Source organism: Paramisgurnus dabryanus, chromosome 16, assembly GCF_030506205.2.
Source record: "Paramisgurnus dabryanus chromosome 16, PD_genome_1.1, whole genome shotgun sequence".
In the NCBI taxonomy this organism is placed as follows: Eukaryota; Metazoa; Chordata; class Actinopteri; order Cypriniformes; family Cobitidae; genus Paramisgurnus; species Paramisgurnus dabryanus.
In genome coordinates, this window is record NC_133352.1 from 33,779,508 (window position 1) to 33,798,100 (window position 18,593).

At 37.3% G+C, this 18,593-nt stretch overlaps 2 protein-coding genes across 3 annotated transcripts in view; both read left to right on the plus strand.

Moving 5' to 3' along the window:
* The first annotated feature begins 181 nt into the window (after positions 1–181).
* LOC135719279 (interleukin-17B-like) lies at positions 182–2,004 on the plus strand. The gene is made up of 3 exons (XM_065241911.1): positions 182–316; positions 410–717; positions 1,244–2,004. Exons 1-3 carry the CDS (start codon positions 302–304, stop codon positions 1,497–1,499), a joined length of 579 nt encoding a protein of 192 aa, XP_065097983.1. The 5' UTR covers positions 182–301; the 3' UTR covers positions 1,500–2,004.
* Positions 2,005–2,221: 217 nt separating this feature from the next.
* The window catches only part of ppp2r2ba (protein phosphatase 2, regulatory subunit B, beta a), a 73,430-nt gene continuing 57,058 nt past the window's right edge, over positions 2,222–18,593 (plus strand). Inside the window, exons 1-2 of one of the 2 annotated variants that reach the window (XM_065263941.2) lie at positions 2,222–2,243; positions 2,325–2,399. In XM_065263941.2, coding sequence (XP_065120013.1) covers positions 2,237–2,243; positions 2,325–2,399 — 82 coding nt within the window. In that variant the 5' untranslated portion in view covers positions 2,222–2,236. Of the gene's footprint in view, positions 2,244–2,324; positions 2,400–4,753; positions 5,051–18,593 lie in introns of those variants that run through there. The other variant, XM_065263942.2, reaches the window with a different exon arrangement.

The following is an 18,593-nucleotide window of genomic DNA, read 5'->3' on the forward strand; positions in this document are numbered from 1 at the left end:
CCGCCCCAGTGACAACTATCTATCTATCTATCTATCTATCTATCTATCTATCTATCTATCTATCTATCTATCTATCTATCTATCTGACATGAAAGAGTTTTTTTCTGAATAGACTTATATATACATTGTTCTTTATGGCCCCACCTTGAACTGTTCAGGAGTTCAGGTGTGTCCCTGTAGGCTACTGTATCAGTGTGAGGCGTGACACTGCAGTATGAGTAATCTCATGCTCAGACTATATCAATACAAACTTAAAGCAAGGAGACCAATGTGATAACTTACTTCTTTCTCACTTAAAACGATGTGGAAACATAAGGTGAGTCAAGGGAAAAGAAAGAAAGACATGTTTCAGAAAGAAGCTTAGGCTTTTTAAAGATAACGTGATTGTTATATTACCCTTGCTTTACAGGTAGTCATGGTCCTGATGTTGGGGAACATATTAGTGTCTGCAGAAACAGAGAACAGCAGGAAAGATGTGAAGTCTCGCAGACGCAAACTAGAGGCGCGGAAAGGCTCTGCCCGTATTTCTCCGGATCCAATGATGACCGGGCCAGAGTCAGGTGTGATGCCCGGTGCTATTGAAGTGGACTTTGATAAGAGCATTGAAGACATGGTGTCCCAGGTCAGAAATAATCCGAATTTATCCATAAACCAATGCGTGGTGGATCGCAAACTTTGGATGTCCAACAGTCGCAGCCTCTCTCCGTGGTCCTACAGGTGGGTAAAATAGGATAGAGCTGACGCTGGGTCAGTTTTATTGCCCTAAATCTCTGAAAACACTTTACAATAAAGTTGTATTTGTTAATGCATTAGCCAACATGAACTAATAATGAACAATACATCTACAGCATCATTTCATGTTAATTTCAGCAATTACCAATGTATTTAACTCTTAAGCACAATTAACCAACATGGCATTATTTAATGCTGAAAACTCATTGTTAGTTCATGTTAGCTAATGCATTTATTAATAAAACCCTTTCTTAGGCAAATATGAGATCGAAATACCACTTTTAATAGTTAAAAGCATTTGCACAGGAATTATATGTTGGCTATAAACTATTTTGCACAATGAAATTAACTTGAATTTAAATATGAAATGTATGCGTATTTCTATATGATGTAATCAAATTTGACAAATGCATCCAAACGCTAAAGCCAATATCAACACAGTGCCATTGTACACCGCACTGCGCGTTCTTGTCTTGTGTGCACGAGCTTACAATACTTTCTTTTTGTACAGAATAAATCACGACGAGGAACGTAAACCCGTGGACATCCCCGAGGCCGTGTGCTCGTGCGTGGGTTGCATCAATCCTTTCACCATGCAAGAGGATCGCAGCATGACCAGCACTCTCATTTACACCAAAATCCCCGTGCGCAGACTTATGTGCCACCGGCCGACGAAGAAGCCGAGGAAGAATAAGAATAAATGCGAGCCGCGATTCAGGACGGTCGTGGAGAGCATCGCCGTGGGCTGCACGTGCATCGTGGGTTAGCTTGGGTGTGGGACCTTAACCTGTTATTGGCTAATACTTTGTAACACTGCAAAAGAATGATGATTGTGAATATATATGTATATATTTTATTTGAGAAACTGTAAAAACAAGATAAACCATTACAGCAATACTTGGTTACAATGGGAATTGTATTGGTTACCAGTAGGGAACTCTAATGTGGTGGGTTCTGTTGATTGGATGTTATCTGGTGGATAGGAACCATTAGAACATCATTACATCTTACTGAAATAAGACCCCAAATGAATACTGGTTTTGATGGTAACAACTGGTGGTTCATGGTTTTGAGAACAGAATTTTATTTCTATTCTTTTCAGCATTGCAAATGCTTTGATTTATTGTGCACGCTTTATTATGCAATCCTGTACATATCTTTATTTTGTTGTGTGAAAGCTTTCATGATTTAAATAAATAGATGTTTTGTTTCTGTACCTTACAGTATGGCCTAAGCGCGCGCGCGTGTGTGTGTTTTAAAATAAGTTTAATAAAAATCTTCATGGTTTAAACTAATTAAACAAGTCTTTTGCTTTACTTACGCACTTGTTTATTTGCGATATACTGTATGGGCTATGTAATGGTCTCTTGCGCCATCAGCAGGACAAAAACAGCCGGTTAAAACTTTCTCTCACACTAGTGGTGAGTGATGAAGAAATCATAACCACTCTCAACCAGTAACTGAACCATACTGGTGATCACCGAGGTACGGTTAACGCCGCACCATGCCCGGTATGTCAACCTTTACAGCTACAACATGTTCAGCTGAAAGTCACTATTTACTATTTACTTTATTTACTATTCTCCTAAAAGGACGAGCTCTCTCAGATGAACGAAACTGGTGTTTTGTGCAAGTAAAGGGACCAGCTGGGGTGAATGCAACTGAAGGTAGGATCTGACAATACATAGTCAAACCTATAACCTTAATTACTTTAAATATACAGTAGCAATTTATATATAGTCTGATATCAAATGGATAACTCTTAATCATTTGTGAGCCTGTCTAAGAAATCCAGGCTGAAGTTTTATAATCTAGTGATGAGAAAAAGTTTGATCTAAATCATTGATTTCAATGTTTGACATGACTTTACTCATTTGAAAAGTATTTAATATATCAAGGTCACATGCATTTTATATTATTGGATGATTTTATATAAAAAAAAGAAAAAGAAAAAAGACTTAGCTGGTTTTGGTCACAAATACATTTGTGTACAATCTTTAAAAGTAAAATATAAGAGAAACTTTAAAACTTTTACTTTTTGATCATCAGTTGGTTAAGAGGGAAGCAGAAAAAGTTAAATAATTACAAGATGCACCATCTTGAGCATGAAATGTCATTATGAGCTATATGCAGTTTTCATCAGACAGCCCTACTGTATTGATGGTTGTTGGTAAATAAGTGTCTGCTGCTAATACACAATTGTTGAATGGAAAATTTCATCGAACTATTCAAAACTTTTGATGCATATATTTTGATTACGTAGCTAGTGTAAAAATGTCAAATCTGTTTTTAGCTAAATGCATACTGTATACAGAGCTGTGGGCGACCTGCATTTCAGCTTGTCTAACTCAGTATATCCAGGTCTGTCAATCTATATTTAGAAGCTCTTGCGGCTCATAAATATTCATTGAGGTTTTAGTGCTTCTTTAAAAAAAGAAGCCAGCGTGATATCCCAACAGTGAGTCAGGCAGTGTGTGTCAGAAAGTGTGGGAGGAGAGAGAGAGAGAGAGAGAGAGAGAGAGAGAGAGAGAGAGAGAGAGAGAGAGAGAGAGAGAGAGAGAGAGAGAGATTTAAATGAACTCTTTGATATTTTGATACACTGATACCCAGGGGACCAGCACAGATGGCACCTGTAGTGAGAGGCGTCGGTCACTCTTGCTGACATATCAGCATGTGACTTCCATCACAAAATACCATCTTTAAATGGTTCAGGATAGATGCATAGACGGATAGACAGGCAGACAGACAGACAGACAGACGGCAAACACAGAAAAAAAGTAAACATAGTTTAACCCTGCTGAAAAAAACAGCATACCAGCAAGACCAGCATATGTTGTGTTTTGGTGCTGGTTTGCTAGTGAACACCAGCTAAACCAGCACCAAACCAGCATCAGAACCAGCATTAGCACCAGCTAAACCAGCATCAAACCAGCATTAGCACCAGCATCCCATGCTGGTCATACCAGCAAGACACAGCATATGTTGTGTTTTGGTGCTGGTATGCTGGTGACCACAAGATAAACCAGCATCAAACCAGCATAATTCCCATGCTGGTCCATGCTGGATTTTTCAGCAGGGAAAACTATCCTGTAAAGCTCAGTGGTAGAGAATTAGCTTAGCAGTGCAAAAGGTCATGGGTTCGAACCCAGGGAGCACACATATGCCTGTTGATAATCTAATATATAAACACACACACTTTGTGCATTATGGATGTAATTTCTGTATAGACGGTTTCAGCAGTAACAAAATTTTTTTTCAGCAGTAACAACATAAACATGCTGCTTTCGTGGTCATCACGTAACTTCCGGTAAACTCTGCGAAGGATAAAAACAACAAAGTCATTTAAAGTAGTTTATTTATTAAACAAACAAAAAAACAACAACACGTAGATTACATAGGATCCCAAAACATGTGTTATTTTTGACGAGGTTCAATTTCAGCAACTAGTCAGACCATTAAACAAACAGAAACCGGAAGTCAAGTTCGGACCAGACACTTACGTCACTGTACGTGCGCCTGATGATATGTAGACTTAAATTACTGTTTTATTTATTTGAGTCTTTATTCACATTTAAGCTTCCCATGTACAAATTGTTCAAATCCTGTGCATATGGCAAATAAACTTGAAATGATGTTGTGGTGGTACGCATGATGACCACAAGATGGCGCTATTGTGAAACGTTAAATTTAGCACCAAAAGTTTAGTCACTTTCGTAAGCATGATGAATCTGATTTCATGTCATACTTCTCGCACGTCTAAATAAATCTTGGTGGTCATGGTACCAATCTGTTGGAATTTTTGTTGTTGTTGTTGCGATATGACAAGTTGGGATAATACATTAGAAAACGCATAAGGACAATATTGTAATGTAAAAACGAAAACGAAATTAAAATGCATAGGTAAAACCCCTAAAATTACGTAAACACTTAAAGATTCGTGTTTAAAGGGCAAAGATGTAATAGTCTAACAGCCCCCATTTCCCATCTTTCGCCGCCCCTCCCAACCGATGCTCGGGAAAACAGCTCAGCCCTCCGCGCTTCTGGGAGGAAAACATGATAAACTGTATGGATGCACAGCACGTCGCTTGGACACATGTAGGAAAACTGTTTAGGATGCTGCCCTGACTCCAGACACATCCAGGGACCACGGCAGCATCCCTCCTCCGGTCAGGATCTGCTGTGATCACCGGCACGGATGCTGAGTAAAGATCCTCCCAGAGGAAAACAGACGGAAGAAAGATGAAATGTTTTTCCCGGTACCTGCCTTACATCTTCCGACCTCCGAGTACCCTGCTCTCGTCCAGCTGTCACACGGAAGGTAGGACTAACAGTCAGATAAACAGATAAGGATTGATCCTATGGATTTGGGATCACGGTGTACTTGAAGGGATGCTGCGTAATGACAACTTTGGAAGTAATGGGAATCCAAAGAATGAAGTAAATTTACAACTGCTTAGGTTACTTGAGGTGTTATGAAGTCATAGTTGTATGGTAGGTGGGAAAGACAGTATATTGTGTATTTCTTTTAGACAGATATGCAAAATGTAAAATCATTAGAGAAAATAGTAAACATTGCATTACAGTAACATATATATATATATACTGTAGACAGACAGAATATATTGCAATAAATAAAAAAATGTAGTTATGAAGCTGTTTGCCAGTAACTTACTGTAGATTTAAATTGAAGTTATACAGTTTGTTTAAAGTTAAATGGACAAGTCTTTACAGATTAAATCTATAAAATTACAGCCTCATGCAAATCATTCTGGGAACCAGAAATCTTCATTATCCTGAAATCCTCATGAACCTTTTTCTGTTTTTTTCCTTCAGATTTTGGTTCCCAAAATGCTTTGCATGACGCTGTTTTTTTATAGTTTTATTCTGTAAAGACAAGCACTTGTTAATGTTTAATGTTTATTCAACTTTGAATAACTGTTGACAGTAAATAACATAACTTTAAAGGGCACCTATTGTTCGATTCACGTTTTTACATTTCCTTTGGTGTGTACGTGTGTATTAGTTCATGTTAACGATATGCAAAATGTAGAAATCCAACATAAATCTCTGTTCTTCGACTACAACAAACACATGAATTGTAGGCAACAGTTTACTTCCTGGGATTGGTGATGTAGACAAGACCGATATTATCATAATTCCTCCCACTTCTGACTTACAGCCTGTAAGTTAACTCCTGTTAGCATTGCATTGTGAGTGAATCTTTCAAACATGGTAAGGAGCGTCACATTTCCTGCTGATGTCAGAGGTATTCAGACCAATCACAATGTACAGATTAGCCGGCCAATCAGGGACACAGAGCTTTTTAAATCAATGAGTTTTATACCAAATCAGTTCGTTTCAGGTAGATAGGGAAATCTGGAGCTACAAAAATTTATGTGAAAAATAATGTTTTTAATCTTAAAACACGCAAACACGTGGGACAAAAGTAACAAAGTGATTTTCTCCGAGCCTTGACTACATTTGCATTCCAAACTATGTCAGCATCTTTAACACACAAACTCTTGACAGACCTGACAAATATCGCGTCATTTACTCACCGTTTTCCACGTGTAGATCCAGAAAGGTGTTTTCAACCATAAGTAAATTCCATAAGCGGCCTTTTTTTTCTTATAATGCGTTGTGTTTCTGGTTTCATGGGTTACAGTCCTGATCAATCTACAGGTTATTTAGTGCTCTAACACATCCTGAAGTTTTTTAAAATAAAAGTAAATCGAATTTAAATGTCAGGAGTTCCTGTCGGGACGAGAGTAACACTTGTTACACCCGCTGCTAATACTGTTGTATATGCTGAACATTTATATTATTCTAATTTGATTTAATTTCATTTTCATATTGTTCAAACTGTTGAAAAATGTTTAATTCTCACAATTTAAGTTTGTACTGTTGGTTGCTTTCGAAACATTTGATGAAACTGAAATTTTGAATAAAATTAATTTCATTATTTAAAAAAAAACAAGACAAAAGTTTGCAGTTAGATATTATCGAGGTCATAGTTATGTATATTTAATAAAAACACGTATACAGAAATCTTTCTTGTTTTGTTGTGTTACTTTTGACCCACATATGTGTTACTTTCATCCCTGCTGACAGGGTCAAAAGTAACAATTGACTACTTATGTTCAAAGTGAAGTTATACTGAAATAGTTTTACATTAGTTCAAAATTTCACCTGGTATTGATAGACTACACTTGTGAGTTATTGACCACAGCAAAAATATATCTCTATCTAAAACATTATCTTTTAAAATGAAGTATTTCTGAAAAATTGTACTTTCGCCCCTGCTCTCCCCTATTATCAAATCAAATCAATGACCATATCGCGCTGCCTTCAATATCAGGCAGCCCTAATGAATATGCAAAACATTAGAGAAAAGAGTAAACATTGTATTTGTGATCATGAGGAGTAACACGTATGTTTGACATGATATGTGCCAGAACAGCAGTAGTCTGAGGAGGGGTTTGGTGCTACCTCAACAAAAGTCAACAACAAAGTTGTCTCGCTCACTGCAGGCATTATAGTTTCTGATGAAACCTGATAATCCGTGTTTTCCCAACATGACCTCAGAAAACATCTCGAATAACTGTGTGAAAGCAAAAAAATCTGACCTATTGTACGAAAGAAGTGTGACCCTTTGTACAAAACAGTCAACACGGTACAAATTTGCTTACAAAGTGCCACTTTTTGTACAAACAAGTTAAAACAATCAATTGACCATGTGAAAACCCAGCTGAAGTCATTTATTTGCAATTTATTTTGATTTTATTGTGCAAAGATATAAAATAGCTTGTTTGAGTGACTACATGATGTTTTTAAGGCTGTAATGATGGTAAAGATGATGGTATAATAGCCAATTTTAAATCTCTCTAAAATAGATACAAATACTGCATTGATTTCTCCAATATAAATAAGACAATATTTTCTTGAGTTATGAAGCTTTTCTTTATGAGTTTCACTGTAGCTTTGATATTGTGTGGTCTGTGTCAAACTGGAAGATGTGGTTAAATAAACCAGTCTGTATTAATCTGTCTAGCAGAAGCTGTAATGCTTGGTTGAGGAAACATCATTATGAGTATTTGTAAGTATGTGTGAATTTTATGTACCGGTCAGGGTGTCCTACATCTTTTTTATAGCGCTGTCAAATGGCAGAGCATGTGTGGATCATAAAACCGTGCTTTATTTAGGCTTTTCTCTTGCTGTAAACTATTCATCATGAAAATGTGACCCTTTATGCTTTTAAAATAATCACTTTTCATAAATAACTCTGGATTATCTCTATAAATACATGTTTGTTTATTTATTAATCTGTACTGTGAGAGAACAACAACAGACTCGAGATCAGTGGTATATTGCAACAGAACGCAAGATTGTAAGTAGGAAATCAAAATAAAACAGCAAGCAATATCATTTCACCAGGTTACCTATAGACCTGATGTAGTCCGGCAATGAGTCACTTCTAGCCAAAATAAACTTGAATTTGGTTAGATGTCATTTTTGCCAAATAACTTACGAGATGTCTGATATTCCATCACTTTAAGTCAACAGTGAATACTGTTTTTTGCATTGCCCTTATCTTAAAGGCGGGGTGCATGATCTCTGAAAGCCAATGTTGATATTTGAAATCACCTAAACAAACACGCCCCTACCCTTGAAAGAATCTTGACCTTCTTTTGATAGACCCGCCCCACACATATGCAACCCAGGCAGCGATGTCATTTTGTAGACACGCCCCTTACTGCTGATTGGTTACAAGTGTGTTTTGGTCCTCGGCCCAACTCTCTTTCCAAAGCGTAAAATTTAAAGGTACATTTTTTAGCAATCACGTTCGATGCACTAAAGCTATCAGTTGGCTTTGTTTATCATGAACAGATTTATAGGAAAGCTTTAGTGTTACAACAGCAAATTAATTATTCATCGCTGGCTCACTTTGTTGGCTGTCTGGCCTGAAAGTCTGAATTACAGGAGGCTTTGCGCTCCTGGTCATAACCTCTGCAACAAAGGGTAGGTATTGTCACTACATGAGCAATGATGTAACCGGACAGCTGACACACAGTTTGAAAGATGCTGACCAGCATCAAAAGCTCAGCTGTTGCCATTGGCAACAATGCAAGAGAACAGACGAGCACATGAGTGAGAGTTTGTGGTTCATGGTAGAGGTCAGCGATGGTCATTTTAAAGCACATATGACTGTCAAAGTGATGCAGAGATGTTATGGATCTTATAAAAGCATGTTTCCTCTCATCAGGTTCATGAAGTGATATTGGGTGCTTATACGTTAAACGAATCGAGCTGACCGTACACCCGGCAAATGTGCTTTCCGCATTCAATATCTGGTCGTTCGTTAGCAGAATGACTCGGAGGCACCGAAGGGAATTTCCTGAGTGAATCCATCCGCAGATGTGAACATGTTTTGACTTTGTTTTCATGAGTAATGTAATAAGAGGAGGTGGGCCTGGAGGTTGGACTGTGGCTCATTTATCGCAGGATGAAATGGGTTTACACACCTACAACAGATGGGGAGTGTCATTGGTTTTTCAGAGTGTCTTAAGGACGTGAACTGGATGCTTAGTCACTGTGTGCAGTTATTCATGTGTGTATGCATGTTCAAAAATGTTATTTTAGACATTGTTTAGTTTTTTTATTTAAAAGTGAAGGCAAAACCTAGACCGCACTGACATAGTCAAGAGAGAAAGACCTATATTTTTGCATGACTGTTTGTAAGCCACTGTTGTTGGGAATGTGTGTTCATGTGTTTGTGCATGTGTGTGCATGTGTGCGTGTTGGCTGAGCCACAGAGAGACACCAGACAGACAGACATGTTAGACTCTAGACACATTACATAGTGAACAGTAAGAGGAGCTTGCTTTCTTAAAGTGCCCACATAAGCTCTTAACTAAACAGATTGCTTGATAGAGAGGCAATGTGTGTATGCCCAGCAGACAATCTTATTGCTCGGATGTTCTTCTATAATTGAGACTTAATGGAGTTCCTTGTTATTTTTATTTGTGTATCTTTTTAATGTCTTAACATTTACTTGATAATGCAGTTTGCAGATATTTATGGGAAATCTTTGAGGTCATACTGAAATATCTGACTTTGATTGCAGACTGGAAAATCTTTGCACAGGTTGAGAGATTAATGAGATCTATCTAAAGGTGCCAAATAATGCATTGAAATAATTTGTTAAATTTGATATTTACATACACTAAAAAAAATAATTCATTCAATTTACAATCAATTGCAATCAATTTATGCAATCAATTTATTTAAGCTACATTTAAACAAAAAATTAGGAATACAAAACAAAACAAAAAAACTTTTGTTTAAAAGTAGCTTAAATAAATTGATTGCAACCACTTACCTTAACAAATTGAATGAATAATTTTTTTCATGTAGAAGGAATGCAATTTTATTAAGTAGGAAGAAATATCCAGAAATGTTCTACATGTAAGGGATAATGTTGAGGCAGCCGGTAGTTATCGGGAAATAAGTCCCGACAGTGGACTGAAGGGGCTTATTTACCCGATAACTACCGGCTGCCTCTAAATTATCCTGCTTATTACACGGCTACTTGCCATGAATATGAATTTGAAACATTTTATTGGCATATTTGTTTTAAATTAACATTTTTATCCTTCCGCGAAACTTTGCACAGATGCATAAAATGATCGTTATACCTTATTAAGATCCTCTGCACTTGTCTGTCTCCATTTTTTTCTCTTTTAGCCAGTCTTTGAGAAGTTTTAATGCCCATTCTGTATTTTTTTGTGTGTGTTGGCTTCGTAGCTGTCATGCTCTATTTTGTCAAGTTCAGTCTCAGTAAGCTCTCTGTGTCTTGTCGTTGTTCGTTCTTCTATCCACTGTTTTTTCCGTACATGTTAAAATTAATGGAGGTCCAGTGTTTGTCACAAGATGGCGCCAAACAGTAATCTTTATTGGCGCGGAGCGATTTTAATCGTACAAGTAGTACCGGCTATGCGTTATTACTTTGGAGCGGTTATTATTTGAAAAGAACGAAAAAATGTTAGATAAACTTAAAAAAATTACTTGAAATGGTTACAACTAAAAATGAACATTTTATATTTATAATATATAATATTTTTCACTTAAACAGTTTATATAACTTAATTTTTAGGTGTTACCAGTTGATGCAATATTTTTAGTTGATCCAACCATTTATTTTTTACGGTGTAAATGCGACCTCCAGTGAATGCAAAATTGGTAATAAGCTGCAGATTGAGTTATAAAAATTCACACAAGCAGGTTTGTAATTTGCAGACAACAAAAACACTGCAAACAAAAAAAAGAGCAGATATAAGTTGAATCAACTTAAAATATGAATGCTTTCCATCATCTGTTGTGCTTCTGTATATGTCTGGCAACCCGAGAGGGGGGCAAAACGTCTTCAATATTTTGGATTTAGACTCAACGGCTAGAAGTCACAGCTCCTTTAATCTCATTCCTTTTCTTAGAAATAATTGAAATTATAACATGATCTCATTTGTGATTTTTACTTGACGGATATGAGTGAGGTACTTACCAGACGCCCCAGGGAGATCTTGACCCATAGCCTCATGAGTAAAGAGGTACATTTGAGCTACGAGTCCCATGAGAGAACAGACTGATCTGCTCCACAGATGAGGTCCTGTCCATCACTTTCATTCTCTTTAGCTTTCTTCATTTCTTTAATTTTTACTATTATATTATTGTACAGTGCACCCAGATTTAGTGGATTTAGACACAGATTTAGACAAAAAGAAACTGATATATTTTTTTTACATTTTTAGGTGTCAAACAATAATGGAAAGTTAAAGGGATAGTTCACTTAAAAACAAACCTGTATACATTTTTTCGTTCTGGTGAACACAAATGAAGATATTTTTTGAAATATTTGTAACCAAGCAGACGTGGGGCACCATTGACTTTCATAGTAGTATTTTCTCAGAAGGCAATGGTGCTCAAGCTTCCTGCTTGATTACAAATATCCTTTGTGTTCTATATCTTCCAACAAAGAAATGAATACAGGTTTCTAAGAAATTGAGAGTGAGTAAATGATGAGATAATTTTCATTTTTGAGTGAACTATCCCTTTAACTGTGGGGAAGACACAAACTATGACATCATACCAGATGACTAGCTACTAAAAGCCAAAGAAGAATCAATGTTAGTTTTGGCTAGTATAACAATTTAAGGATGGTACTTGGGTTGATATTTTGTCATGCAATTGCATGTGCTTCGAATGTTTTATAATACACATTTGTTCATCTTCAAAGAGTCAGGTTATCAGCAAAGCAGCACACGCTTCATCTAAAACCTGCATCGGTTTCGCACTGGATGCATGCATTAGTCTTTCCATCCACTCATTCAGTGAAAGAGGAGAAACCATAGCAGCACAGATCCTGCTTTGTGTTCCCAGACTCAGAGCAGGTCAGCTGATGCAAATCTGTGCTGAGAGTCCAGACAGAAAGAGAGAGAGAGAGAGAGAGAGAGAGAGAGAGAGAGAGAGCTCAATGCATATCACCTATATTCATGCTAAGCCCTTTAGATATTTTTGGGCTGTAGCTTTGCAGCATTCAGAGATAAGAACCTCTATTGTGTTCGTTACATTCTCCACATTCAGGAAACACAGAGCCGAGGGGAAGTGCAGCTTTAAAAAGGACCTACTGGATCAATTACCTTCATTGTTTTCTGGCACATGACACAGCAGAGACAGAAACGCAGGCCAGATGAATCAGCAGTCTTTCTATATATTTCCTCCTTACACAATCTTTCTTCTTATGGGTGCTGGATTCATGCATGCCTGTACAGTATACACACTTTGTCTCTTTTTGATATTTAAACAGAAAGCCTGCGGTACAGATGCCATCATTTGTTTGAATTATTGATGTAACACGAGTGCATGTGTAAGTTAATGCGTTAATGCAGAACGCTGTGTGTGCATGCATGCACTAAGTAGGCCAGTAAGATGAAAATAAACACACATCCTCTTTTGTAAACTTATTTATACTCAGATTGACCTTACCGGAATACCATTTGCTTTAAAAAAAGATCTCGGCAAGGCGCCGGACCCCTCAACCTACAGTAGGATGACTGATAAACGCTGGGTATTTTGTAGAAAGTCGTGTAATGCGATGATTGATCGATACGATCCGTAGCATACAGTGACCACTGTCCTAAAATCAGGATCTGGCTTTCTTCAAAGCCAACGTTGTATCTGAGCAAATGTGTGTTACATTACAAGAGTTGTTCAGACATCTGCTCTTTCATCGAGTGATGAAATGCAAAAACTCATCAACCTCCATCAGCTCTTTTTATCCAACAAGTTTTATGCTAATGACCTTTGTACTGAAGAGCTCTGAATAGATCACATGATACTTTGATGAGAGACTCTTTCCTTCAGTCTCTCAGTACTGTGTGAGTCATACTGTAGCTGGTCTGCGGGTTTAACACACACGAGTACACTCAAGAGACGGAAAACACAGCCATGCACCAACAAATGATTGACAGGCCCATGCAGACAGTCTTAACAGGAGGTTTGGTTTCAGTTTATGCTTCAAAATAGAACTATAATAGAAATAATAGCTTCTGAAAAGGAATCTGAGATTTATAAAAGTGTTTCTGGAGTTAAGGTGCTATAGGAAAGGGCTTACGGGTTAGGTAAGGTCATGGGTTCGATCCATGCAGAATACATTTGACTAATAAAACTGTATTTTAGGTGCAAAAATCTTGGACCTTGAGGAAATAAAATCAATGCATCATATTAGAACTACTCAGATTAATCTGACAGCAAAAGCACAAAAATAAGAAAGTTGCGTCACTATTTGCAACGACAAAACAAGACCTGGCGATTATTCGCAAGTGCAAAGTCCCCCTCCCAGAGGATTCCAATTGACGATTGGCTCATTTTACTGGGAGGCGGGACCACTAGAGTGGTGGTTCTGAACGTTGCCATCTTAAATATACAGTATTTGGCATGTTTGCCCTCATTTACGTAAGATAATAATAATAATAATAACCAATAATAATATGTAACTAAAACGTAATTTTCTTGTCTTGTGATATGTCAAAACCATGCCGACAGGTGTGTTAAACTTCATATGACACCGTGCTGACCGACATCCAGATGATATCAAAATATTGTGAGACTGACTGAAAAGCATATAAAGAAATCGACCCCCGAATCGATCTCGTAGTATTTTGATGTCATCTGCTTGTCTGTGATGTCGGCGGACGCCACATAAAGTTGACACAGCTCTTCTGTCTTGACCTCTAAATGATCACACAGTTCAATTTAATATAATTTCAATTCAATTTTATTTATATAGCAGCACTTTTCACAATTGGTAATTGTTTCAAAGCAGCTTTACATTAATAGAAGCAGGGGAAAACACAGAAAAACAGACAGACAACATAAGTAGCAAAATACAGGGGCAATTTACAAGCAAGCATATTAATAATGAAACGTATAGAAGAGGGTGCTAAGTAAATAGCCAATTTTAGCCAATGTCGGCTGACTCCCCGGGGTTGAAAAACCCCCTAGGAGTAAAAAACTCCCGACTTTTTTAAGCCTAGGAGGGAAAAAAGTCCTAGGAGGGAAAAACACCTTGGGATATATATATATATATATATTATTTTATTTTTTTATGGGATGTAAACGTTATGTGAACAGATAAGTGCCATATTAAAAGAATGATCATTTTACGCACATCAGCTGTAAATGTTTAAAAAATACATATCAGTTTTGTGATATATTCATTTTACGAATTGCGTAAAAAACCACCTTACAGTGTGTAAAAACGTGTTTGCGATAAATGGGAATTTATGCGAAATTGCGCATTTCCACTGCCTGCATTTTTAATTCGATAATTTGATTTGCGCAATTTAAAGGGTAATAAAAACGCAGCTATTGTGTGTCACCTGTCTTTTTCAATGAGGTTGATATAGGATGCGTTTCTAATTCTGGTTGTCTATAAACCAATGAGTGATGAATGAGGTGAACCACTTCAACCCTATTCGTAATCGCTTCTAAAAGTCGCTCCTCATTTGCATAAAGTCTAACTTTTCTCAACTTTGTTGTTTAGATGGACACACCCACTTCTTGTCGTCAACGGTCACTGCTGCTCATGTCATAAGAAGTTGCTAAGCATCCATCAAAAATAAACAAGATCATGTCACTGGAATTTAGGCAAAAACGCTACAAAAGTGTTACAACATATCCCCTGTTTAAAAATATCCCATGAGTAAATGAAGGTTGCCTTGTTGGATGTGACAGCACGGCATTGCTGATTTTAAACTAATTTTTTTGACTTACAGCATTTTCACTGGGTTACTCAGTGGTGTGCATTAATCAGTTTCACTTTTGGGAATGAGGTCATAGCTGTCCTTCAAAGATTAACTGGAAAGCCACACATCCCACAGAAAGTCAATGTTTGTGTTGTGAAAGGGAAATTTGGATTTGGGAAGTGCAGGGTCTCAGAGCAAAGGTGCGTCTGGTAATCCCTCTTTCGACACCATGATAATTTTTCATCTCTGTGATTTCTCTCCAGCGAGTGTGATTAGCATTTTTAGGATTGACTTTGCATGAATGAGTGAAAATTATAGGATCAGAAAGAAATGTATGTATGGGTCATGAACCTCCAGTGAATGGGCATTAAACACATGTTCAGAGATAAAAACATAAAATATATCAAACCAATTTATATTTTTATGTATAGCAGATATAATTGGCTACGCTAAGAGTAATGTTGGATGTATAAACCTAAAGAGAAACATTTTTCAATTAAAATTTATGTGTACTGCAGCAGCTTGGACATTAAATCTTGTTTCATAGCAGCTTTACAAGGTATACTGCCTTACAAACCCTAGTAAGTGAAACAAAGGAGACTGCAAAACGGAAAGCACACTAGATAGATACAAAGCAAATATATATGACTCTAGTAATAAATTGTACAATTCTTTTTTCTGGAATTTACTGGGGAGGCCCCCCAGGACACCAGTTTGATATCTAAGCAACTGTGTTTCTTTGATAGTGTTTGTGAAGTTATATTTTTGGCAAAAATAATGTATGCTTTACAGATAAAATAAATCTGGCTAAAGTAACATGATGAGGTTAAAGCTGAAACTTAAAACAAAAACAAAAACGTGTGTTTAAAAGTAAAGAGGGCTTGCGAGTAAAAATACTCAAATCTTGTAAAGGAGAGGTGAATCAAGGAATCAATTTTAACTTGATATTTTGTTAAATATGAGGTCATCGTACATGAATGAACATCCTGTAGGTTTCAGAACTGAAAATGTTACCAAGCTAAGAAAATGCCATGTTTTTAAATGTACCTAGTTATGTACCTAGTAGTGGATTTTTAAACACCGCCTTCACTTAACGTCTACTTCGGAAGCCCCGCTCACTGGTTTGCCCAAACCTGATAGCATCCAAACAACAAATGTTGTGAATGGATTTGCAGAGAGACTGCAATTAAAAAGCAATGCTGTTCCATCAATATTGGATCCAGACAGAATGGCACAGCAATCTTATGTGAGTAAAACATCTGTACTGATCCTACTGGATCTATCTGCAGCTTTTGACACTGTCACATCCTCAAGGCTATGGGTGTCTCTGGTTTGGCGCTACTATGGTTCAAATCTTACCTCTCAGGTAGGTCACTTAGGGTATCCTGTCGAGGTGACGTCTCCAAACCACAACGTCTTAATACTGGGGTACCTCAAGGCTCAGTGCTTGGACCACTGCTCTTTTTCGATATACATGACATCCCTGGGTTCTATCATTCTGAAACATGGCTTTTCCAAACACAACTCCACTTGTCGTTCCACCTTGAAGATCCCACGCTTTCTTACCGCATCTCAGCATGCCTGAGGGACCTCAAACTCTGGAAGAAGGATCACCATCTCCAGCAGAACATTGCAAAGACTGAGCTGCTTGTCATATCGTCTGACCATAAGATTCATCACAACCTTTCCATTCAGCTAGGCTCCTTGACCATTACGCCTACCAGGACAGCCAGAAAAATGGGAGTGGTCATTGATGATCAGCTTAGCTTCTCGGAGCATGTTGCCAGCACCACTCGCTTTTGTAGATTGTTTACACATTTGAAGATTTGGTTAATCCCTCCGGCTGCCATTTTTCCACATCAGAAGTGTTTAAGTGTTCCCCACAAGTAATGACGGAGGATTGAATGCTAGTTTACTACAAAAAAACTGTGGCGTTTACTTCCAAGTCTACAGTGTGGCCCGTCCATCAAATCTCTCTTCTCGAGTTAGCCTCAAAACCAGTGTACAAAATAGCCTATAACTTATTGCTTTTGATGTTTTTAAATGTAAAACCCTCGTAAACATCATCAGTAGACCTCAGACAACAGTAAAAAACTATAAAATGCTTGAATCACCGCACCAAAAAATGGTCCTTGGGGCATTACCCCCTGAAAAGGTCCCAAATATACCATTTAGGTACAGGTATGTATTCATTTGGTACCAATATGTACCGTTGAGGTACTAATATGAACTTCTTAGATGCAAAGGGTGTACTTTTGGAAAAGGTACTGCCCCAGTGACAGCAAGGGACCCTAAAGGCTTTACCCTGTTACTTTCTTTGGCACCTTTTAAAATAATGTTATAAAAAGTGTGACACAAACGTTCTCAGGAAAAGGTACAAACACTGTCACTGGGGTGGGACTTTTTTTAAAAGTACACATTTGTACCTAAAGAGAGCATATTTTACATCACAGGTGCGTATCTGTTTTAATGGTACATAGTAGGACCCTATTGAATTGTACCGTCCCAGAGTCTAGCTATTAACATTAACCAGTACTTGCACAACATAGCTTTTGTCAGATGCATTGAATGCAGGACAAAAATGAACCTTGCACAAGAGAGTAAATAAAGTCAGTTTTTTACATTGACTTCAGCTGCTTTCTGTCCACACACAGACTGTCATAGACATTCCCAAGATAAAAGATTCTGCCCGTATTGATAAAAGCAAAATAGCGCTGGCTCCATTACTGCTTATTTAAACAGCTAATGGGCACTTGAACTCTTGTAACCTCAATAACACAACATATCAACCGTAGTCTGTACTTTTTTTCCAAATTAATACACCAGATATATCTCTTTAAAAGTACTGGAGTTAAACAGCACTTCTGTCATGAGCTCTATTCAAGGCATCTAATTTTCAGGTAATTACCTCTCGCATTCAGTTTTAGTTCAGGCAGGTAATTGGACTGAAGGAAGCTTCAGCAGTCAGTTCGCTTTCAGAGCCTCAAAGCTGCAGGAGGAGGTTGCTTAAAAAATCCTGTATAGCTGAAGCATGGAAATCCTAAATGAATTATTCAAGTAGCAAATGTTTTAGTAAAAAATAAAGCTTTTAACTGTTCGTTGCAGTTTGAAACGTTAATTTAAAGACATGCAAAGAGCATTTTTACTTAATTACTGTTCCCTTAAAGGAGTCATATCATGAGGCATTCATTTTCCTTAAGCTTATCTGACAAAAATGTAAACATGCATTGTTAAAAATGTTTGTAGAAATTACAGTATTACTGGGAGCTCTTTGCCAGTAACTTACCGTAGATTTAAATGTATGTTATTTACTGGCAACAGTCTGTTTAAAGTTAAATGAACATTAAACATTAAGTCTTTGTCTTTACAGAATAAAACTAAAATAACAGCATCATGCAAAGCATTCTGGGAAAAAATCTGAAGGAAAAAACAAAAAAGGGTTGATGAGGATTTCTGGTTCCCAAAATGCATTGCATAAGGCCGTTATTTTATAGATTTAATCTGTAAATACATTTAACTTTGAACAAACTGTTGTAGGTAAATAACATACATTAAAATCTA